At 33.4% G+C, this 26,268-nt stretch overlaps 1 protein-coding gene across 1 annotated transcript; it reads left to right on the top strand.

Annotated features, from left to right (window-relative positions):
• Window positions 1-1,242: 1,242 nt before the first annotated feature.
• On the top strand, window positions 1,243-20,011 carry LOC143049409 (putative inhibitor of apoptosis). Its single transcript, XM_076223059.1, has 9 exons — window positions 1,243-2,170; window positions 3,805-3,971; window positions 4,549-4,675; window positions 9,764-9,927; window positions 10,328-10,385; window positions 13,328-13,426; window positions 16,552-16,635; window positions 18,030-18,068; window positions 19,550-20,011. Exons 1-9 carry the CDS (start codon window positions 1,270-1,272, stop codon window positions 19,744-19,746), a joined length of 1,836 nt encoding a protein of 611 aa, XP_076079174.1. The 5' UTR covers window positions 1,243-1,269; the 3' UTR covers window positions 19,747-20,011.
• The last annotated feature ends 6,257 nt before the right edge of the window (window positions 20,012-26,268 follow it).

Below are 26,268 nucleotides of genomic sequence, written 5' to 3'. Positions count from 1 at the left end.
AATTCTCTATACTACGAAAGTGTTCATTGAAATAAGGTCTAAACTACCACAGTTCCCGTTCTTATTAGCATGCCCACTGTGGAGTTGATGTAAAACCTGCATTACAACGACTTATACATTTTTCACATAACCAACCGTTCTAAATAGTGTTCTATTATAAATGATTCCCATGTCCCAATATATAAGATTTGGATTGAAAAGCATCTCCAAACGAGGTGCTAAAGGGACAAAAGACAAAAGTTCCTACATATAGCGAGAAAGTTCCCTTCATTGCTTATATTTCTTATCTATATTATACAAATTGTAGTTATCACCAGCTTATGTCTTGACAAATAAATTTGCCTTTTCTACAAATAAAAATAATTCTAAAGTGACAAAATACTTTATTTTCTTTTTAAATTTTCTACCTTCAACTTTTTACAACCTTAAATTGTATTGTCTAGTTTCTTATATCAGTTCCGAACACATCATTTGCAGGTTAATTGTTCTTTTATGTTTTGTTTGTTTGTTTGTGTGTTTGTTGGTTGGTTGTTTTTTTTTTGTTTTTTTTTTGTTTTTTTGGGGGTTGTTGGTTGTTTTTTTGTTTGATAGATCAGTATATCTGTAAAAACAAAAACCACATCTATCAATGGGGTGTAACAAGCACAGGATGGAATAAATACATATCTTGTTATATATTAATCACTAATGAGTGTTATCATCTCCGGAGATGTCATGACAATATTTCCATAGTCCACTATAAACCAGTATAAACAATTCTCTGCTAAATATCCATTACCGGTATTTTAAATAAAACAAAATAAGGAAGATCAAACCATCTTTTTAAAAGGCCTTCATACTAGTACGACAATTGTTTTAATGGAAATGTCAATGTTATGCAAATAGTTCTGATTTTTGTATTAAGCGCTTAAAGATGTGGCAACATTTGTATCATTTCCCCTTACTTTTATCACGTGAACATACTCTTGAGTCGAACTCCAAAACTTATAAATGAACTAAAAAAAAACAAACAAAAAAAAACATTCCAGACAAATACAAATACAAATAATATAATTAACTAATCAGAATATCAGAACAGAAAAACTACAAATTAATTATGACTAAATATACAATACTCGAAAGATTTGAATGATTGACTTGATTAAAACATTGAACCAAAATCAATTTATTAAGGGAAAAAACTGCCAAAAATATGTACATATACACAGTGTGATTGGTATGTCATTTCGTTTACAGATGTTCAATCGTTCAACACTAGTACAAAAATGTATGTCAACGATGGACACACAAAAGAAAAATTGTTATCGCATGGCTTTTGAAATTCATAGAGTTTCAAAAACTAATACCATGAAGAAAAACTGTATTTCGGCTGCTTTTATACTAAATAGCCAAATATACCTTCTTCTCAGTTATCCGTTACATTACGCATCATCAAAAGTAATTGATTTGCATTCGAGAACACATAATAGACGAAGTCGTACTACCAGGATAGCACCACAAAAGTGGCATGAACATATCGTAGATATGTTGCGGAGTACGTTTTTGTCATGGCCTACAAAGGAAGGAAAATGGTGGCCTGTAATGCTTCAGGATGCTGGGTTTATTTACCTTTATCATGAACTTGATTTGCAATGTACTGAGTGTAAAATTAAAACATCGGTTAAAGATTGGTTAAACAAAGAAACACCAAAGCAGGCACACGCTCGTATAAATCCAAATTGTCCTCTTGTTAAGCGAGCGTTTAAAGAAAAGATTGAGATGGATGGATCTGACACAAACCATGCATCAAACACTCAATCTGATACTTCTCATCAGCCGTCATCGGATAGTCAGATTATAATAAATGGATTAAGACCACAGGTTCTAGTTACTAAACCTGTAGAAAATTTGACTGCTTCAACGAAAAGTAAACAGAATATAGACAAGTCAAATACACAGAAACCGCTCCTTGGACCGATATTAAACCGACCATTTGATTTAGTTCAGCAAACAACTGATGCTATGAATAGTCAACTTACCATTGATGCTAACTTCTCCAGATTGGAAGAACCAGAATATAAATATCCTCAGTATCAATCTTATTCATCAAGACTCAGGTCATTTGACCAATGGAGATTTGCACACAAACAAACACCCCAGTGTCTGTCCGAGGCTGGGTACTTTTACACTGGTAAGCTAAATGTTTTCTGAACGAGTAAACAAAAAAGAATATGAACACATAAGTATTTACTTGTTCACCAAGTTAAACAAAATAAATAACTGCAGTCAGGAAAAAAACATGGCGATATTTCAGTAATTTTGATTATGATGTGAACCGTCGTAGGGAAGGCTTTTACTTTAACCTTTAGCAAACCCATGTTAAGTGCTATTTTCATCCGCTGCAACTAGTTAACAATTTATCCCTTATTCGTTTAGAAATAATCCTCGGCAGCCATAAAACGAATCGATTTATAATAAGCTGCGGGTGGAAATAATAATAATATGCGAGCGGGAAGGATAATAATTTAGGGGCGGGAATAATGAAAATTCAATCGTTTAAACCAATTTAAACCAACTAGATGACTAGATAATACACAAAAACTCATCATAGATTCTAGGATTACGTTTTTGTCGGACCTGCAACAAAAGTTGCAGAAAGCTCGACATAGGGATAGTGATCCGGCGGCGACGGCGGCGTTAGCTAACTTCTTAAAAGGTTTATATTTTAGAAGGTAAAAAACCTGGATGCTTCATACTTTGTATATAGATGCCTCATGTTACGAAATTTCGGTCAGTCACATGTCCAATGTCCTTGACCTCATTTTCATGGTTCAGTGACCACTTGAAAAAAAAAATTCAAAATTTTTGTAATGTTGAATTCTCTGTTATTATAAGTAATAGGATAACTATATTTGGTATGTGCTTACCTTGCAAGGTCCTCATGACCGTCAGACAGTTTTCACTTGACCTCGACCTCATTTCATGGATCAGTGAACAAGGTTAAGTTTTGGTGGTCAAGTCCATATCTCAGATACTAGAAGTAATAGGGCTAGTATATTTGGTGTATGGAAGGACTGGAAGGTGTACATGTCCAACTGGCAGGTGTCATCTGACCTTTACTTCATTTTCATAGTTCAGTGGTTATAGTTAAGTTTTTGTGTTTTGGTCTGTTTTTCTCATACTTTATGCAATAGGTCTACTTTATTTGTTGTATGGAATGGTTGTAAGACGTACATGTCTAGCGGGCAGATGTCATCTGACCTTGACCTCATTTTCATGGTTCAGTGGTCAAAGTTAAGTTTTTAAGTTTTGGTCTGTTTATCTTATATTATATGCCAAAGGTCAACTATGTTTGATGTATGAAAATATATTATGATCTATATGTCAGTCCCGCAGGTTTTATTTGACCATGACCTCAATTGCACGGTTCATTGCACAGTGTTAAGTTTTTGTGTTTTCTTAAACTATAAGTAATAGGTCAACTATATTTGTTGTATGGAAGCTTTGTTAGCTGTACATGTCTGCCTGGCATGGTTCATCTGACCTTGACCTCATTTTCATGGTTCATTGGTCTTTGTTCAGCTATCTTGGTTAATGTTAAGTTTATGTGACAGTTGTGATCAAGCTTTATACTTAGGACTATCAACATAATATCAATGATTAGTAAAGAAGGCGAGACAGTGCACTCTTGTGTGTTTACGCAAGACGCACGTTTCGTCTACAAAAGAATCATCAGTGACGCTCGAATAAATAAAAAAAAAAGTAAGCTTCACTCTATACACACTGTGATAAATTAAACTTAATTTATGTTTATCCGTATTTTAGGAGACAATGATATTGTTCGATGCTTTTGTTGTGACTTGGGATTAGCCGAATGGGATCCAAAGGATAACCCATGGACTGAACACGCACGTCACAACCCGAAATGTCACTTTCTTAAGAACAAGAAGGGAGATGAGTACATTGAAAGTATTCAACAGGATTGGCGCAAGGTCAGTTCGTTACACTATTTGGATAATTTAAAACATAAATACCTTACATCTTACGTACAAGATATCTCGAAAACAATACTGCAGAATATAAGTTGTAGAAAAAAATATCAACATGTTATCAAACTTTTGTTTTTGATTATGTGTAATCGTAAATACATTTTTCGCAATACGGCGTTTCCTTCTGCCTTGACTTGGTGCACGATGTGTTTCGTTCATATTTTTAATGTATGAATGTAAGGGGCTATTAGATAAATGTGAATACGACTGCTGTACATGTATATAACCCACCAATTAAATAATGATAGTTATGATAAATAAAAGTAATTAACAGTTTACAATGACAATAATTATGTCTAAATATATTTGGTAAATATGTACATATTTTTGCCATATAATATGGTAAAAAAATTAAGGTACAGTTGTGACCAAAATTTGACTTATCAAATGCAACATCATTTTCACTGAATTTTATCAAGCTTTCCAAAAACATCAGCATTCATTTATGAAAAGAAGAAATAAAAAACATGTGCTTTGTGCTGTAAAATTGCATTGCTGACTTTAGTTTGAATCATTTCAGATTTATAATGCCAAACATGCTGCCTTTGATGACAAGATGTCTCGTATAGCAACGTTTGATGGAGATTGGAGAAGAGATATTGAACAAACCCCTGAAATACTTGCTGATGCTGGTTTCTTTTATACAGGTAATTCTCCATTCAGCACACATTAACAGTCTGATTAAAAACAGATTTTCACGATGCTCTGTTAGAAAAGTTTGCGCTCGTGAACAATTTGAAACACTCAATTGGTCAGTATTAACTAGTACAACCTGGTTACACCCTGGTTTTCTCAAAATTTCCCATTAGGCTGGATAAAGCACAGAAAACTACGGTTTCTTTGATTTAGATCTTTTAAAAGTCACAAACTAATCAAACGTATCATAAACATTTGAATCAGATTGGCACATATAACTGCAGTTATCAAAATATGTGGCTACGTTCTGTTGGATGTAAGGATTTTATAGTTTTTATACGACCGCAAAAAAATGTTTGCGTTGTATAATGCTATCGTGTCGTCGTCGTCTGCGTCGTCCGAAGACGCATTTAGTTTCCGGACAATTACTTTAGTTTTAGTAAATCGATCTTTATATTTTTTTACCAGAAGGTTCAATATCACTAAAGGGAGGTTGGGATAGATTCTAGGGATTGATTATGGTCCCAATAGTTTTGGAATTAGTGGCCAAAAAAGGGACCCAAAAGAAGCATTTTTGTAGTTTTCAAACATAACTTGTGTTTAAGTGTATGAATCTCTCTGAAATTATACCACGAGTTTCCATACCATGAAAGGATATTTAATATTGACTTTGGGGGGTTATGGCTCAATTATTTTTAGACTAAGGTGCAAAAAAAGGGATAAACTAGTTTTTTTCCTGGTCAATGGACAATTAGGACAATTTAAAAGCAGTGTAAGGGAGGTAGTTCAAAAACATTTAACATACAATGTTGGGTATGTTCGGATTTACCTCCCTTACGCTACTTGTAAATCATGTATAAAGGAATGTCAGGTTTTGGACTAATTGCAAAAAAAGGGTTGGTAGTAGTTTTCAATTATTTTTTTCCAAATTTCTCAAAATTCTAATTTTTGAAAAGTTTAAAGAAGAAATCTTTAATTGCACAATATTGTGCAATTGATTTGCAAGATCTTAACATTTGTTTGTGTAAGAAACCCATATTTTATCAAAAAGTTGATCACAATCCAAATTCAAGTTGAATGTTGTGTACATACTTGCCCCAACTGTTCAGAGTTCGACCTCTGCGGTCGTATAAAGCTGCGCCCTTCGGAGCACCTAGTAATGCTGTGTAATGATATATGTGATTTTTCCAGTTTTTTTCCCGCCGCACTGAAGAAAGCATTAAGCCTTACCTTTGTCCATCGGTCCGTACATACGTTTCAAAGTTGGTTTTCGTTCTCTAACTTTATTAAGCCTGAACCAATGCTTAATACCACAAAACAGAGATCCAGATTTTTATGGCGTCACTTTGACCTTTGTAGAGTTGTGCCCCTTTACAAATAGAAAAAAAATGATGATTTTGTTGTTTCCATTCTCCTACTTTAGTTTTCCTCAACCAAATGCTATGAAACTTACACACATTGATTAATACCACGAAATATAGATCATGTTTGAATTTTAGGGGTGTCGCTTTTTACCGTTCTAGAGATATGCTCCTTTTCAAATGAAAAAAAAAATGCTGTAATTTTCGTTAACGTTCTCTCACTCAAGTAAATCTCAACCAAATGTTATGAAACTTATGACCACAACATACAGATCAAGTTTGAATTTTTGGGGTGTCACGTTCTATGCTCTAGATTTATGCCCCCTTTACAAATGATAAAATTACAGAATGTTTAGTTTCTGTTCTCTGACTTAAATTTGCCTCATTCAAATTTTATGAAACTTCTACACAAGACTTATTACCATAAAACTCAGATCAAGTACACATTTGGGTAGCGTCTCACTGAACAGTCATATCCCTTTATAACTTTATATGATATCCAAGCCGGGGCATCATATGTGTCCCATTTATTTCTTTTTGGCACATAAAGACATATGTCGTTCAAATCTTCATAAACTATAAATTATGACTTTGATGGAGAGTTGTCTTATTAGCAGTCATACCACGTCTCTTTATATCTATATGTTGTTCATTAAATTCGGAAATAAATTTGTTTTAAAATAATGTCCAGCTTATAAGTACACAAAACGTTTGTTGCTTGATAAGAAATCAGTATTTTTGATTTTTGTACAACCTCAAAAGTGTTTGCTGTTATGAAGTGAATTGGCAGCGACGTCATCGTCTTAAGACATTTCGTTTCCAGACATTTATAACTTGAATGTGTATAATTGTACAGACCTCTAAGAAATTGTAGCAGCTTGCTCTATACTACTAAAAGAAAGGTTGGGATTGATTTTAAGGGTTATTGTTCTAGTTGTTTAGGACTTACGAGACAAAACGGGGCCACACAAAAACATTTTTCTTATTTCAGGTCAGTAACGTGTGTTTAGTGTATTCATCTCTATGAAATTGTACCAAAAGTTTTATACCACAAAAGCAAGGTTTGGATTGTTTTTGTTGGTCAATGCCGAAACCATTTAGGAATAAGGGACAAAAAGGACAAACAATTATGACATTTTGTTTCCGGACAATAATTCAAGTAAAAGCCCCTGAATCTCAAACAAAATGTATCACAAAATTTCATATTTAAAAAAAAGAAAGGTTGGGATTGATTTTTCGGGTTAGAGTTTAGAAAAAAGGAACCAACAGCAATACTTTTTTGAATACTTTTTATAAACTGCTTTATTTTTTTATCAGTTTCAGTCTGCATTTCTTAGGGTACTTTATATGCTGAGTCTAACTGTGCATTTAGTATCTTGAATTTGGGCGCGTTTTTAATTGATCTTTATTGAGGCATAAAGCATTCAACATTTAACTTTGTTTGATTGCAACAAAATTTGAATTCTTGGCTCAGTATAAAGGTGTATTCCGAATTTTGCAGTTTGGACTCCATTATCAATCTGGTCCACATTGAGGGCAACCGGGTTTTTAATTAATCTTTGTTTGATTTGATCACTAATTGAATTATTGGGATTCTTTGATATACCCAATCTAATCATTTACTTTTGGATTTTGGACCATAATGGGTATATGTCCAATTTTAAATTTGTATTTTCTTGGACCACATTCATTCTGTGTTAGAATTCTATGATATGTCAAATATTTAATCACATTTTAAATTTAGAAATATACTAAGCAACTTATAATAAGGAGATTTATAAAATGAATTAATTTTGATGAATGCTATCTATACTATTAAACGAGAAGACCTCATTTTGGGTGTCGCTTCTCTTCTTTCCACAATAAAGTAATCATCATGCCTCTGTGTCCTTTAGGTACAGTGCATAGTAGTATTTGTCATCCATTTTTATGATTATTCAGATTGAGTTATTTTGGGAGAAAAACAAGAAAAAACGCATCCGGATATTGAGTCCGTCATTGGGCAAAATTTTAAGTTATATTAGACTTCCGGTTTGCGTTTTTCTGTATTCTTTGAACATACATATACTACTAAAGTGTATTTTCTATCTGCTATCTTTTTCAAGTTTACTATCCACGGCGGTCACAGAGTAAACTTAAAAGAGAGAGAGTCTGTATAATATAGAAATGACCGCCGTGGATCAATTAGTAACCTGTGAATTGAAAGTAAAAAGCAAATACACTTTATTTATAGTAATGAATGTTCATTATATACAGTTAAGCGCTAAAAGTATGCATGTGTTGTTAATGTTAATACAAATAACACAAATGGGAACTTTTCAAAAATAAAGGAGGAGCAGGGCAGGAAAACAATTGTCCTGTCCCAAAGCACCTGACTTTTGATACCTTTTATGAAATTCTATTAAATCTTTTACAAAAATTCATTATAACAAAAAAAAAAAAAGAAGGTGTGGTATGATTGCCAATAAGACAACTCTCCACAAGAGACCAAAATGACACAGAAATTAACAACTATAGGTCACCGTACGGCTTTCAACAATGAGCAAAGCCAATACCGCTATAAAAGGCCCCGAAATGCAATGTAAAACAATTCAAACGAGAAAACAAACGGCCTTATTTATGTAAAAAAAAATTAACGAAATAAAAATATGTAAGGCTTAGACATAAACAAACGACAACCACTGAATCACAGGCTCCTGACTTGAATGTTCTTAATATACTAAATGTATGTTCATATTGAAATTAATAGAAAGAAAGAAAAATGGGAATTTGGCAAATAAAGGAGGGATAAAAAACCCACACATTTTCCTGTCCCCAAGTACCTATGCCTTTTGATACTTTGCCTGAAATTCTCCAGTTATTACATCTTTTGCAAAATTCTTCCTACAACACTTTACATACTTTCAACCATGCTCTGGTTGCCCGCGATTTCGCGGGTGTGTTCTAGTATTGTATAAAACAATACGAAACAAACCCCATGCAGCATAGGTTTTCCACGAATAAAAATAAGAAATTAAATTCTTTATGTACCGCGATAAACTGCATCTAACCATGTATTTAGATTTGGATATTGGAACAAAATAGGTAACAGTTAATGGAATTATTTGACCATATCAGTTCTGTGTCAGAAACCTTTGCCGTTTTAAATATTTAACCACAATTCAAATTCAGAGCTTTATCAAGCTTGAGTGTAGTACCCATACTTACCCAAACTGTTCAGGGTTCGACCTCTGCTGTCGTATCAGGCTGCAGCCAGCGTGGCATTTTATCAGTTTTGTCTTTCATATTTGCATTAAGAGCTTCATATCTCCTGCCTAAACTTTCAAAATCATATTTTTGAGATATTGCAATTATCTGGTTTACATAGGACACAGTCATCAATATACTTTTGCCATACATTTACAAAATTTTGTTATACATATCTAAGTTTTACTCAAACATATGGAACGCCGTAACTGTCTAGTTATATAAAACACATGTTTTATAATCTTGTCACAATACTGTTACTGAACAATTATGAACCATCCACGAAAATTGCTTGATATGGAACATTGACTTCAGACAAGAATTAGGACCACATGGTACATGTACATGTATATCCATACCAGACAAAATCCATTGCTGTGTCCGTTTGATTTACAAATATCACAAATACGAAGCAACTTTCGGTACAAAATGAGAGTTTAAATGTAAGAGATTGTTTTTGATCTTTCATAAATGAACTTTGTGCCAATGTAGGTGAAGAAGATGTTGTTCGCTGTCATTACTGTGATGGAGGACTGCGACACTGGGAACAAGGCGACGTCCCATGGGAGGAACATGCGCGATGGTTCCCGTTTTGTAAATTTTTAATCAAAATGAAAGGTAGAGAATTTATAGAAGACATAAAAACAAAAACAGAGGTAAATGCTGTCTTTAATATTTTTGATAAGAAGTTATTTTGACTTTTGTATTTTACTTGTGTATTCATAATACCCGAGTCGTCATAACTTATTCCAAATAATGAACCCATGTCTCTAAAACTGTAAAAGTAGCATGTGCAAATAATTTATAGTGCAAATGTATTTTCTCTTTTAAGAAACAGCGCACCTATAAGCATTTAAAATATCAGCATTAGATTCATGCTGACAGCGTAGCATGCTAATGTCTTAAGTAAATAAAGCAGTTTAACTATGTGGGTCATGGAATATTATGACCTGTTATGAAAGAACCGTCTCAAAGTTGGCAACAAAAAAATAGTATTTGAATCACAAAATCTTTAAAAAAATTTACAAAAGAATTTCGTATGTTTTCTTTTGACAGGAGAGACGCAGAGCTGAAAGCAGTTCTACACACAGCGAACAAAATCAAGAATTGCCAGGTATAAACTGAATGTTCTTTATCTTTTGAAGACCGATAACATATTTATATAAGTTAAATGTGGATGTGAATGATTAAATGTAGGGTGAACTGATACAGAATAATAAAATTGAGAATGCCACAACAACCCGATCAAAGTTCAGACAACAGCCGAAGGTCAGAGATAAAATCACTCACACGGAGATGGTCCTCAAATGGCACCTAAATAAAAGTGTGTACTAGTTTAGTGAAGATGGACGTCATATATACTACACTCAAAATCATATAAATGTAATAAAATTAAAAAAACAACATACAAGACTAACAAAGGCTAGAGGCTCCTGACTTGGGACAGTTGTAAAAATGCTTCGGGGATAGACATGAACCCGCACCCTTTACCTCTAGCCAATGTCGAATAAAGAAACACACAGCAATGCTCACAGTAAATTTCAGTTTGAAAGACGTCCGACTTTTCGATGTCAGATTGGTAACAAAAGAAACTGAGCAAAATGACAATGATACATTGAACATACAAAATGTATTAAATTACTCTGTTTTGTGACAATTTATCTGAAACACACATTTTGTTAATTTGAATGACTACCAATAATTAATTGAATCGGTGTGTTATTTGACTCTCTGTTGTATTGATGTTGTTTATACAATTTACGTGTAGATAAACATAGGTTTATTACTAGTATGTTTATTTATTAAATGTATTTATAACGAAAGTAAAGAAGATACAAATGAAGTTCCGAAGGAGTTATCGAAAGACAGATAACATGTTCAATGAAAAAACAAGACGAGATTCAAAACAAACGTCCAGGAACTTTAAAAGTCATCAACTTAAAACCTTAGACTGAGCATTATTTACAGCAGATTCCAACGAGTATAAAGCTACATGTAGATTCTTTAATAGTTATCCCATAAGGACGCGGTGTGTCAGTTTTAATAAGATCATCCCGATGGCCGGAGGCCAGAGGGTGATCTTACACTGACACACCAAGTCCGAATGGGATAACTATTTTACATCCCAGCTGTTTTAGATTAGACGAAAAACCATTTACAATTCATAAAATCTAGTTTAGAACGCCACACAACCATTATAATATACTTTATATATTAATTACTATATGATGTATACCCTTGATGACCCCCTAACACGATGAGTTGATATCAAACAATGTCAACTCGCCCCACTGGCCAATCGCCACTTTATGAAAAAATCGCCCCACTCTTGTAACCGACTCGCCCAACTTTAAAAAAGTGTAAAATCAAATTGAGCAATCAGTCTGACAACTCATTTATTTAACGAAAAGGGTTTAAACCCCACTGAGTAAAGGTCTGCCAAGTCGCCCCAGTTATAAAAATATCTTGCTTCCTTTAAGTATGTTAAATTTCTGATAGTTCGTATCCAGTCGTCCTGGTTTAGTGGTATGTGTCGTGGCTTGATATGCTAAAGGTCTTTAGTTCGAATCCCAGCATATACACTGGATTTTTTCTACGTGAATTTTGATAGATAGTCTTCTCCGTATAATTAATTATAAGTTTTATACTGAATTTGACATTCCCGCCAAAATGTTACAGAACAAAGGAAAGCATGCATAACAAAGAAACTTAAACTGGGGTGATCTGGTTGGGGTGATCCGGCTCAGATCACCCCTGTTAGAACAAAGGAGCTGGGATGTAATTGGTTAGCTTCCTTGCTAGCTCAACCATGAAATCATTATTAGATAAGGTACACAAGCCTTTGAGTGGAGTCAATAGTTAAACAGAGAACCAATCAGATCTAGTGACAGAATATAAACATTGTAAAACTAGTTTCTCAAGTCAGTTTAAAAATAAGTTTTCAATCTAAATTTAAAACTTATAGATAAGTATAAGCAAATTCACAAGCATGTTGTAGGTGTGTTTGATTTGCCAATTTTATTTTAATCAATTACTCAGTTCATTAATAAATCCAGTTATGTGTATGTACTTTACAATGGTACAATTACGGCGTCAATATGACCCCTTCTGTTGCCTTTGAATTACGAATTTTTTAAACTGCGATAGTATAAAAACAGCAAAGATAATGAATAATAGAGATGGGCCATTTTGTACATATACATATTTGCAAGCATAATGATCTTTTATAGTTTCATTGCATTGAAAAGTTAAACAGGATTTTGTAGCAAATAAACCAAGATTTTTGTAGAAAATCCAGTTATTTTTGTTATAAAATTTAAGCATAGATTACTCACTTAATTTTCTATGATGTGCTAGCGTTTATTGTTTACAAAAAGTCCTAATAACAACCTTTAAATTAAAAAAAAATCGTACTAAGTCATGAAAGTCGAGCGCACCCTAGAATGTGTACTTGAATTGGTCCATATTAATATTTGTTTAAAGCAATATCTAAATTAAAAAAATTGTTTAAAGGAAATCATTGCTAGCACTGCTTGCAATAATCCTCCATCTATCAAGCACTAAATTGCCAACTATGAGAGGACAAGGGGAAATTTTCTATAAAATTTCCATTTGTTTAGCATTGAATCAACACTAAATATTATCATCCTTGAACAAAACATAAACCGTAACTCCGCTTATAATTTATTGTAATACAAAGATTTTTTAAATTCAATCTAGGACTATAAGAAATAAAATTCAGTTTGCAAAATTGTTTAGGTAAACCTGTTCGTATGAAATATACATATTATAAACAGGCAATTGATATGAGTGTTTTCATTGGATGATGAATTGGTGCTATGCTCCTCCCAATTTTAAGGTTATAATCATTTCATGGTTGAGATCGCAAAGAAGCTAACCAAAGAATCGACATGTAGCTTCATACTCGTTGGAATCTGCTGTAGCGCTGTTAAAACCTAGGCCTGGGTAAAAGGTTTTCTTGAAGGGTAAACAGTTTCTACACATGTTAGAACACCATACGTGTATGTGTATACTATATTTTTAATTAACATTTAGATAATTTAAAAGACAATGCAGTTGTAAAAGAACTTTTAAGTATGGAATTAAAGGTTGATGACATCAAATATGCGACAGATCGTTACATTAAATCAAAAGGTAATTTTTATTTTTGCAAGATACCGATTACTAGACATAGTTTCCGTCAGTCCTGACATTTCATTTCGTTCAATTGCACAAGTTGTTTTCTTAAAATTTGTTTCGATGATCGAGTAAGTGAACATTTATCTAGAGCAAATTAAAAAGGGAGGTATTTTACATCTTTTCACATCACAAAGTATAAAATGAAAACAATAAGCCCTCTAAAAATTGATATAAATTTTGTTTAGCAGATGCAGTCCAATCGCTGGTTTAATGTTTTTTGTCTTATTAGAGACTTGTAAAGCATTTTATTTAATATTATAATTATTATAATTTTATAGTTTAACCTTTCCATAAACATTCATTTTTAGGTCACCTGGCCCAAAGGGCCAAGTGAGCTTTTCTCATCACTTGGCGTCCGGCGTCCGTCGTCGTCCGTCGTCGTCGTCCTGCGTTAACTTTTACAAAAATCTTCTCCTCTGAAACTACTGGGCCAAATTTAACCAAACTTGGCCACAATCATCATTGGGGTATCTAGTTTAAAAAATTTGTCCGGTGACCCGGCCAACCAACCAAGATGGCCGCCATGGCTAAAAATAGAACATAGGGGTAAAATGCAGTTTTTGGCTTATAACTCAAAAACCAAAGCATTTAGAGCAAATCTGACATGAGGTAGTATTGTTCAACAGGTCAAGATCTATCTGCCCTGAAAATTTCAGTTGAATCGGACATTTCGTTGTTGGGTTGCTGCCCCTGAAATGGTAATTTTAAGGAAATTTTGCTGTTTTTGGTTATTATCTTGAATATTATTATAGATAGAGATAAACTGTAAACAGCAATAATGTTCAGCAAAGTAAGATCTACAAATAAGTCAACATGATCAAAATGGTCAGTTGACCACTTTAGGAGTTATTGCCCTTTATAGTCAATTTTTAACCATTTTTCGTAAATCTTAGTCATCTTTTAGAAAAATCTTCTCCTCTGAAACTACTGGGCCAAATTAAACCAAACATGCTCACAATCATCATTGGGGTATCTAGTTTTAAAAATGTGTCCGGTGACCCGGTCAACCAACCAAAATGGCCGCCATGGCTAAAAATAGAACATGGGGGTAAAATGCAGTTTTCGCTTATAACTCAAAAACCAAAGCATTTAGAGAAATCTGACAGGAATAAAATTGTTCATCCGGTCAAAATCTATCTGCCCTGAAATTTTCAGATGAATCGGACAACCTGTTGTTGGGTTGCTGCCCCTGAATTGGTAATTGAAGGAAATTTTACTGTTTTTGGTTATTATCTTGAATATTATTATAGATAGAGATAAACTGTAAACAGCAATAATGTTCAGCAAAGTAAGATTTACAAAAAAGTCAACATGACCAAAATGGTCAGTTGACCAATTTAGGAGTTATTGCTCTTTATAGTCAATTTTTAACCATTTTTCGTAAATCTTAGTAATCTTTTACAAAAATCTTCTCCTCTGAAACTACTGGGCCAAATTAATCCAGACTTGGCCACAATCATCATTGGGGTATCTAGTTTAAAAAATTTGTCCGGTGACCCGGCCAACTAACCAAGATGGCCGCCACGCCTAAAATTAGAACATAGGGGTAAAATGCAGTTTTTGGCTTATAACTCAAAAACCAAAGCATTTAGAGCAAATCTAACAGGGGTAATATTGTTCATCACGTCAAGATCTATCTGCCCTGAAATTTTCAGATGAATCGGACATTTCATTGTTGGGTTGCTGCCCCTGAAATGGTAATTTTAAGGAAATTTTGCTGTTTTTGGTTATTATCTTGAATATTATTATAGATAGAGATAAACTGTAAACAGCAATAATGTACAGCAAAGTAAGACCTAAAAAGAAGTCAACATGACCAAAATGGTCAATTGACCCCTAAGGAGTTATTGCCCTTTATATAGTCATTTTTTTTTAACAATTTTCACAAAATTTGTAAAATTTTACTAACATTTTCCACTGTAACTACTGGGTCAAGTTCATTATAGATAGAGATAATTGTAAGCAGCAAGAATGTTCAGTAAAGTAATATCTACAAACACATCACCATCACCAAACCACAATTTTGTCTTGAATCCATCTGTGTCCTTTGTTTAGTATTCACATAGACCAAGGTGAGCGACACAGGCTCTTTAGAGCCTCTAGTTTTAATCAACTGTGCTGTTTAAAGCACATCCCGACTTTAAAATGGGCTGCCCAGTCTTTTGTTATTGATTTCTTTAATTAAGTTTGACTTTTCAACTTATTGAACATATACTTTTGTGAAGTACATCCTACCTTTTTCATCTATAACACTATTTTCATAAATTAAATCGTGCTTTTAATCCAATTCTCTTTTTAGTTACAAGTTTATTTTCAAATTACCGTTCCATAAGGTTTTTTTCCTTATAGCTGTCAATGTTCTAGGCTTATTCGTTAGAACACACAGCAAGTTAATTTCCCCACATGTATTTAGTTCGATATTGACGATTTTTACCCAACCCACCTTTTCTCATATTATATGGTTTGGAATTTCATTAGTTATCCGTATGTCTTACAAAATTCCCAAACTTTCTCAGGCACTGCTGAACAAATTACCTTCATATTTGAACAGTACCTTCAGATAACTTGAGAACAATGCATTTTAAAGTTACATATGTTTAGCCTTCCAAATAACCTGAGACCAACCTCAGTTTTTGGTGGTGTTCCTTCATCATGATTTATTGATAGGCTTTAAGAAATAAACTCGTCATATATACCAGGAATGGGTTTTTTTAACGAAAGATACGCTACATGTATTTGTCTTCAACAGCCTCATCAGTGTTGCTCGAATAAAAAATATTTAACAGAACAAAGCTGAAAATATTTTAGGACCCACAATTCCAAAAGGTTTTGGCAAAACAAAATCTCAAGTTGGAGGGTGTTTGTTTGATGACAATATGTAAGGTCGAATATACATTACAGAGCACACGTGTTTAAAAGTTGATGCACTATAGCCAGAAAGAAGACTAGAACTAATGCAGTTGACCAATTATTTGATTCAGGTGTAAAGTGATGTGTAAAAGGTTTCTTGTTGAATTTGTGAAGCAAGTACATGCTCGTGTATATTTCTCTTTGCAACATTTATTTCAATATATATTCAGGAGACAATGGTTTTTGTGTGGAAGATCTAATAGATTTAATCTTCGAAAAGGCAAATGAAGAGCATAAACAAAGTCCATTCGCAGGTAAGATTTATAACATAAAATTTAAAATTGAGAATGGAAAAGGGGAATGTCTCAAAGAGACAACAACCCGACCATAGAACAGACAACAGCAGAAGGTCACCAACAGGTACTCAATGATGCGAGAAATTTCCGCACCTGGTGGCGTCCTTCACCTGGCCCCTATACAAATATATTACTAGTTCAGTGATAACAGTCTTTCATAAATACCTGACGTTACATATGTTTTTTTTGTGCACCCGCCGCAGCGGAGGGGCAATAAGTTGTAACTTTGTCAGTCTGTATGACCTTCAGTACGTCCCAAAGGTGGCTTCCGTTCTCTATCTTTAGTTTTCCTTCATTAAATGTTATGAAACATATACAAAATGCTTATTACCACAAAACACAGAGTACATTTGCAATTATTTTTTTTTTTGCGAACGCCCTTACTCGGCGTTTTGCATTTGCGCCGATTATTTTTACAGGTAAATTACAGGTGAATGTTATTTTTCATTTATCATTAAAGACCTCTTCCGTTAGCCAGTTGTACAAACGTTATGTCTTTGAGTTGTCTTGGGAAAGCCATTGACTACTGTCACTTAATTTGTCTTTCTACTTTGTGCTAGGCCCAACCGACTGTACACCAGTCTTCGAGATTTATAGTTAGTTTTCGTAAACAAACCAGTTTGTAGGTCAAAGCAAATACGATGTTAAAAAGCATTAAAACATAAAATTCCGAAAATTGTCATGAATTTAACTCAAGCTATACATTGTGCGTGGTTTCAAAACCTTAGTATTCCGAATAATTCGAAAATTGATGGTACATTTATATGAAAGGAACATGTTAAAGTTTGTCTTGTCCTAGAGTAAGACAAAAAGTGCGAGCCGGTGACAAGAGTCATGGACAAAGGATTAACCAGCACTAAAGATGTTAAAACAATAACTTACATATTGATGAGTGAAATTAATCCAATAACACATTTAAAACAAAACCATATATTATTACTTAATGAATTTAAAAATAGAACTTTGGGGGCCTTTTTTATTTCCGACTATAGTGCATACAATATAGGTTTTCTCATTGTTGAAGGCCGTACGGTTTCCTATAATTATTGACATCTTCCTAATTTTACCTTTGGTGTATAGTTGTATCATTTGAAATCATACCACATCTTTATAATTCATAATATACTATAAAACTACAAGAAGAGGTAGTAAAACATTCGATCATAACAAACAATCAATTTATTAATAGGTCATGCATTAAACAGTTACATACAATGTCAAGTCGTATATGATACAAGTTGTATTACATAGTCAATAATTCAGTTCGAAATGTTGGCGTATCTTATCATGCTCTTTGTATTAATAATCTATTCATTTAACCAAATTGCAAGGTGATCACTCTTCTTTTGCAGTCAATAATATCATAAATACAGAGAAGCCGGAAGAAAATGGTATGTTTAATGTTTTGCTTAGTTTAAAGAATATATCATGTAACGATATAAAGAATACTTAGAGAAATTATTTAGGAGATTTTATGTTCTCTCTGGTATTTTTTTTTAACAAGAAAAATCAAATTCATTTTTTTTTAAAAGTTATGGTAAGCTGTTAAATCCAATAACAGTTACATATGAATCAGCACACCAATCTACACTTTAAGTTACTTTTTATTATTAAAATGTTGAATGAGACAATATCAGAATGACAAATTAACGAGCCACTGCCTATACTCAGTGTTGCTTATATATAAGGAAAATGAAAAAAGGTACCAAATGTGGACACCATTCTTATTTTTTTTGCAATTTCCTTTGTCAAAGTAAACATTTTTATCTTAGTAAAATTCAAGTGGTCTTACATATGAATTGTGTGCTAAATAGTTATTTTAGGTATCAGGCTTATAATTGGATACACCAAACGCGCGTTTCATTTTCATTAGACTCATTAGTGAAGTTGATATATTTTAGCAAGTTAGAATGCCAAACAAGTGCATGCAAAGTAGAAAATGATTGAGGACCCACCCACAATTCCAAAAAAATGTGCCAAAAATCCTTAGTATTTCGATTAATTCATACTTTTGTTAATTTATAAATTTAATTTATAAAAATGACAGTATTATTTATACTCATGTCAACACCGAAGTGCTGACTATTGGACTGGTGATACTATCGGGGACAACTGTCCACCAGCAGTGCACCACTATCCAATGGTGTAAATAGAATAATGGCATTTTTATTTTTGATACTGACTTTATCAGCAAGAATATTAAGCGACCCCGATATTATTCTGTTTATAGGCAATTTAATATTCATTTGCATATAGTTGTTGTTGAGAATATGAAGTAAAATGGAATAGTTCGTGAAACTACTTTTACGCTTACAAAACGTTTGCAAGTGTGGTTTCATGTTCGTGTCACTCGCCAAAATAAAAAGCTGTTGTTTATGTTGATAGTGGAATACTATGGTTTTATGAACTTGCTGTTTCTGTATTGGCCCTGTTATTGATTCGAGGTTAGCTGTATTGGAACCGAGACTCGAAGAGTCGAGGTCCAATTCAGCTGATCGAGAATCTATATTAGCCAATGGGTAAATACCAAACGTTGCACATCATTTAACCTGTTTATTTTATGATTTTATTTAAAAAAATATAATACAGTCAAATGTTTTTATGCATGACGATACCACCAAATTTAAGTAATGTCGTAAAAAAATTGAAACCGGAAGTGAACTAATCCGTATTGGTCCCGTATTAGCCCATGGGCCAATATGACTTTATTCCGTATTGGCCCTGTTCGAAAAGCAATATTAACTGTTCAGTATAGCACATTCTGATTTATCCGTATAAGGGCTAATTTGCTCAAAAAAGACATATCATTTAATAAAAATGTATAAACGTACATAAATGATATGCAGGTGAAGACTTTTTTCTTATTCAACAGATCCTCAGAAGATTCTTGAGATCAATAGGAAGCTGAAAGAAAAAATGAAATGTATTCGCTGCAGAATAAATGATACTTGTATGCTGTTTGTAAACTGTGGACATCGGTTAACCTGCGAAAATTGCGCACATGCAATGGACTTCTGCCCGTATTGTGATACAAAAATTAAGAAAAGATTAAAGACCTTTTTGTCATAATAAGGACATATAAGTTAATGCATATTATCTGCCTGTTTCCTCTTATTTACTATTAGAACCGTTTTCTCTTGGTTGGAAGCGTTTTGTGTTGGTGCAATAATAAAATTGAGAATGGAAATGGGGAATATATAAAAGAGACAACAATCCGTCCAACGGGACGGTTTAGAGTTTGGCACATTGATAAGACACATATACATTGTTTTTTGAATTTTGACATCATTAAAACTATGGCTGATGTATCATTGACGTGTACCACATTATGCTTTTATAAATGTCTTTTTTTCTGTTATACAGTATGTACAACTATAAATAAGTTTATTTTCGGAAGGATGACTTAGAATTTATTGCTCGTTTTTGAAATGGAATATATCTCATGTCATTGTTTAATATAAAAAAGAAGACGTGGTATGATTGCCAATGAGACAACTGTCCACAAGAGACCAAAATGACACATACATTAACAACTATAGGTCACCGTATGGCCTTCAACAATGAGCAAAGCCTATACCGCATAGTCAGCTATAAAAGGCCCCGATATGACAATGTAAAACAATTTAAACGAGAAAACAAACAGCCTTATTTATATAAAAGAATGAAGTCTAGTGTATGACATTAATAAAAAAGTTTGATAATATTTCAACCGTAGATGAAGAAGACTTAATAAAAAGCTCGTGGCGTTAAGTTGTATGTTCCATGGTGCGTTACATGTATTTGTATATTCGTCGTTATTTTCCATATTTTGACATGGCGTCAGTTTGTCTTCAATTTTTCAGTTTAAATACTCTCCACAATTCACACATAATTGTGACAGGGGAATATAATTATGGTCACTTAAGTCTTTATGGGATAATCCGAACACCAGCAAACAACCTTGCCACTGTTGAGGTCCGTTTGGTTGTGCGGGTTGTAGAAGCACGAAAAAATGTCCAATCACAATGGTAAATCTGATGCCTCGTTTGATACTCTGTGCCTCATTAACTTTTAAGATGTTGGTGTCTTAAGTTTGTTGCAATGAAAATTGTCTGTCCCTATACAATAAACACTCATTTTCCGTCTATCTTTCCCCGTCTTTCATTCCGGATAACAAATATGAGATGTTTGCGCTGCCGCTGTTTATATACACGATTCCACCGCTGTTAAATACTTCAGATCTAGAGTTTTTGTACAATCATCTAACAAGCAGACGCCTATCTTACTCAGTCTGTTTTTTAGGCCGATACACCCAGTCTACAATAATGGTGCGGACGCCAGGATAAATCTAAAGTTGTATTCAAAAGGATAAGGTCATGGAATTGCAATAACCAGTCAAATAAAGACCGCTTACGACATTCAACAGGAAGAAACCGGAACCAAGGACACGTAGGATTTGTCAAACATATTTGTTTGATTATGTAAAACGGACACATGAATTATTTCTCGGATTAGAATAGATGACACAGGAGCTGGATGACGAAAATATCAAAACAGATATCGTTCATGCAGTATTTGTTGAGTATAGATGATAAAATCTGCCACATATTTTGATAAACACCACATTAAACACATATGCAGACAGTTTTACTCCACCTATAAACCAACACAACCCATTTAAGATTCCAATCTTAAAATACAGAACACAAGAACCACCCAAACTACACAATTGCAATATAATACAAAAAAGTACCCACTTTGCGTTGAATCTGACTTCTTTTGATGGAGATAATAGTAGTCATTCAGAGATATATTCGAAAAAGCTGTGAATGCAAAATAAACTCATCATAGACACCAAGGTTGAAATTTTGCATTTGCGCCAGACTACAAAAGACTCACCAGTGACGCTAGAATCCAAAAATATTTAAAAGGCCAAATAAAGTACGAAGTGGACTGCCATTGAGGTAATTTTTAAAAGGTTTGCCAAATACAGCTTAGGTTAGCCAATCCATAAAATCCAAATATACATATAATATATTATAATCACTAGGAACAAATTAAAAATTCTGTCCTCATGAACGATAAATAATTTTGAAGAGCAAGGTCTCTAGATTGCCGGAAGTTCAATGCCTCTACAACGGATATGTTGACAATCAAATTTAATTTGATTGCGGTCATGACATTCAGGATATTGAGTGTATCTCTCGATGAACTTTGTACTAGAATTTAATGGACTGTTCAAGTGATTAATACGTATGATCTTGCTTTGATACAGACTGAGAAACCTATTTTTAATTTATGATTGTGCATTATATGAAAGGCACTTATATTTATCAAAAATCCTATATTACTCAGAGTGAAACTTTTCCTAATTTATTTTCGTTTAATTGTAATTCATTTATTTTTCGCCCCCCCCCCCCCCGAATATTCCTGATTGCAAGGCCGTAGTTAGGCATATATTTTAGTAAAACATAATTGAACGGCTTGTGGCACAAGGCGAAAATTGTTTTTGGGGGTTCTCGGATAAATGGTGTAAAAGCTTGCATTTTGGGCATTTCTAGAGAACTTGACATCGTTTTTATTTTTGGTACACTTTTTATTTGTTTTGTGTTAAAACATGACCATGTACTATCACCAAATGTTTATCAACTTTACATAAATTTATATGTCAGATGTACATCCAAATATCATTTGCAGTCTCCCACAGGAACACAGAACAAACATCAACTCAGTAGCAATTGTAATTCAAATTGGAGTTTCCCAAATTTTCTATGGCCGATTTCGTCAAATCGTTTCAAATTTGGTTCCCTTTATCGAACATGAAGATAGCCATGGTAAGACCGCACAGTCCACCACTTATGTATGTTATCTTCCAGGTTTCCAGTGGTCTCAGGGAAGAAAAGGAACGTTCGCAGCAAACACTCGTTACTGGAAGAGTTAATAAAGCAAACGAACAAGTCTAACGTTAGAGTAAAATTCTGATTCGTATATACTTAAGGATTGTTGGCTCTTTTATTTCATTTACGCGTTCGTCTGGCAAGTAGTCAAATTTTCCATGCAGTAAAAGGAATTGACCCAACATTATGTGCCGTTATGTGCCGTTGTTATTGAAGTAATCTTCTTTCAAGCTCAGTACACATATGATATAAAAAGGCATAGACAATTGAAACTTGCCAAAGCTATTCTGCCGAGTCAACATTTAGTTATCGCTGTGAATTTGCCCAACAGCTTCTTTGCCGCGGCTGTAAAGTAATGTTCACTACACGGACCATCTTTTTCCCTCAACCTTATTAAAATCATGGTAAAAGTTGTTTATATTTTGTGATGATTGCGGATAATAAGTCTACCTTAGCCGTTCAACGGGTTTAACTTAATGGTTATATGGACCTTTTCTGCATTGCTTCATACAATAACGTACTGCTGCGATCGTCTTCCCCGTGAATTTCTCTTATTTTATTCATAAGATTAATTGGTTATCAAAGGTACTAGGATCATAATTTAGTACGCCAGACGCGCGTTTCGTCTAAATAAGACTCATCAGTGACGCTCATATCAAAATATCTATAAAGTCAAACAAGTACGAAGTTGAAGAGCATTGAGGATCCAAAATTCCAAAAAGTTGTGCCAAATACGGTTTAGGTAATCTATTCCTGGGATAAGAAAATCCTAAGTTTTTCGAAAAATTCAAAGTTTTGTAAACAGTAAAATTATAAAAATGACCAGATAATTGATATTCATGTCAACACCGAAGTGCTGACTACTGGGCTGGTGATACCCTTGGGGATGAAACATCTACCAGCAGTGGCATCAACCCAGTGGTGTAAATAGTTATCAAAGGTACCAGGATTATAATTTAGTACGCCAGACGTGCGTTTCGTCTACATAAGACTCATCAGTGACGCTCATATCAAAATATTTATAAAGCCAAACAAGTACGAAGTTCAGCATTGAGGATCCAAAATTCCAAAAAGTTGTGCAAAATACTGCTAAGGTAATCTATTCCTGGGATAAGAAAATCCTTAGTTTTTCGAAAAATTCAAAGTTTTGTAAACAGTAAATTTATAAAAATGACCACATAATTGATATTCATGTCAACACCGAAGTGCTGACTACTGGGCTGATGATAACCTCGGGGACGAAATGTCCACCAGCAGTGGCATCGACCCAGTGGTGTAAATAGTTATCTAAGGTACCAGGATTATAATTTAGTAATGACCAAACTTTATGTGCCGTTGTTATTGAAGTAATCCTCTTTCAAGCTCAATACACATGTGATATAAAAAGGCATAGACAATTGAAACTTGCCAAAGCTATTCTGCCGGGTTAACATTCTTTCTGCTTTCTATTTTTAACTAAAGATTCATGATTAGGTTGATATAATCGAGAAACACCTGGGAAGAATAATTTGAAAGACACGATGTCAAGTTAAAGAAAGTAAAGTTGAGACAGAAAAAAAGAAATACATATATTTGGTAACCATTACTATAAACAAATTTGTAACTTTTTTAATTTGGTGGTTGTTAAATGTAAGACAAAATTGTAAAATTTAATCATCTGTTATGTAACCCATGAATTGTTACGAGAAGAATCATAGCGCGCCCCGAAACTTTATAGAATCTAAATTGTTGGGGGCAATGCACACGATAAGAAAATTCCTTTTATAAATAATTATAGTACGGCCATATATTTATGCATAATAATATAATCGAGAAACACCTGGGAAGAATAATTTGAAAGACACAATGTCAAGTTAAAGAAAGTAAAGTTGAGACAGAAAAAAAGAAATACATATATTTATGTATCATAACTATTCTTTATTCATTCTATGTCCATATAGCTATATACACATTTTTCATATGTATAAAAGACAATAAAAAGGTGGTATGATAACAAATGAGTCAGTAAAATTTACCTAACATAAAATTTATTTTGCCAATTCTCATTAAATTCTTGTCGAATGAAAATTAGCTAAAAGTACAAAAATACAAAACTTTGAGGAAAATTCGAAACAAAAAGTCCCTTATCAAGTAGAAATATCAAAAGCTCAAACACATCACACGAATGGATAACAACTGACATACTCCTGACTTCGTACATGTATTTTCGTATGTAGAAAATGGTGGGTTAATAGATATAAGAAGATGTGGTATGGATGCCAATGAGACAACTCGCTATCCAAGTCACAATATAAAAAAGTAAACTGTATAGATCAAAGGTCTTTAACACGGAGCCTTGGGTTACACCGAACAGCAAGCTAATTTTTGTTTTAGTTTTTTGTACATGAACAGTAATAATGTGTTAACTGTCGATGCACACATATTTCTAGTTTTTACCCCTGTGAATACCATTTTCATTCTAATATAATTATAGTCAATTTAACTATTGTCCGTTTAATGTCTCAATACTGCATGTATGCCATAACCATTCAATGTCAAGGTGTTTGTGCTTATACATATTTTCTATTGTAAACAATAAAAATGGCATATATATATATGTTGATAACAATGTTTAACCTTATTAATACTAATTTAAATTAAAATATGTATCATTAAACAAACGTCAGCTATAGTGCACGCATATACTATATTTCAATATATTATTTACAACGCATTTTGTTTATTGTATATTCAATTCCACTTTATTTTGTTAATTTGAAAGACCATATTACTCTTAAAAAACCGTTCATTCGTCTTTCTTTTAAAGACGTTTGGTTTCAAAATGACACGATCCGTACATTGGTATTTAAACTATCACGCAGCTATAAATATCCTTTACGAATGTGTGTCAACGAACGCCATTTTGAAATATTGAAAGGTTGTATCTTTACTTTCATTTTACGTTAATATATCATAGAGAATATATAATAGGAATATTCAAACATTTTCAAAAGCCAGGTACGGTATGATAAAGTTGTTATCTCACAATAACTATGCATCAAATTAAAAAATATTATTGCCTTTGAAAGGGTGTTTATGATTTGGTTATCCATATGCAAGTCACAGTATATATCAATCTCATTGTACAACAAAAACGAAAACAGATTACTAAGATAGCGAGGAAATCCAATAATAAACCTCACATTCATTTTTTTTTACTGTTTGTGCATATGTTGTATTGTTGCATCACTGTAGCAGGTAAGGGCCGGGTTGCTAACATGGTATGGTTATCCAGACACAATGTGTTTATGCCTGCCCCATGTCAGAAGTCTGCAACTCAGTTGTCAGTTGTTTCTGTATATTATAGATGTATTTCATTCATTGTTATTTTTTTACACAAATTAGGCATTTAGTGTTTTCGGTTGAATTCTTGACGTTTTTCATTTCGAGACCGTTTATAACTGACTATTATACGGTTTGTGTTTGCTCCTTGTTGAAGGCCGTACTGTGATATACAATTGTTTAATTCTATGTCATTTTGATCTATTTTGAATTTTGAGTTGTCTCATTTTGACGTATACCGTATCTTCTTATAATGTTACGTCGTGTTACATTAAAGTCAATAACTGACAACAAAGGCAGGGTAAGTAATTGCCCTAAGCAAAATTGGACATTTACAAAAATATAGTGATATGCTATGCTGTTTCATCGTAGTTTTATAGTTACATAAACTGTT

Source organism: Mytilus galloprovincialis, chromosome 10 (assembly GCF_965363235.1).
Source record: "Mytilus galloprovincialis chromosome 10, xbMytGall1.hap1.1, whole genome shotgun sequence".
NCBI classification, from domain to species: domain Eukaryota; kingdom Metazoa; phylum Mollusca; class Bivalvia; order Mytilida; family Mytilidae; genus Mytilus; species Mytilus galloprovincialis.
The sequence above is the reverse complement of the archived record's forward strand: the minus strand, read 5'-3'. Positions and strand labels throughout refer to the sequence as shown.

Bases quoted from the DNA above. Each gene is read 5' to 3' on its own strand.
- LOC143049409 (XM_076223059.1), top strand. From the start codon at position 1,270: ATGTCAACGATGGACACACAAAAGAAAAATTGTTATCGCATGGCTTTT. The intron at 2,171-3,804 runs GTAAGCTAAATG...TCCGTATTTTAG, and splicing joins GGCTGGGTACTTTTACACTG to GAGACAATGATATTGTTCGA. The intron at 4,676-9,763 runs GTAATTCTCCAT...GTGCCAATGTAG, and splicing joins TGCTGGTTTCTTTTATACAG to GTGAAGAAGATGTTGTTCGC.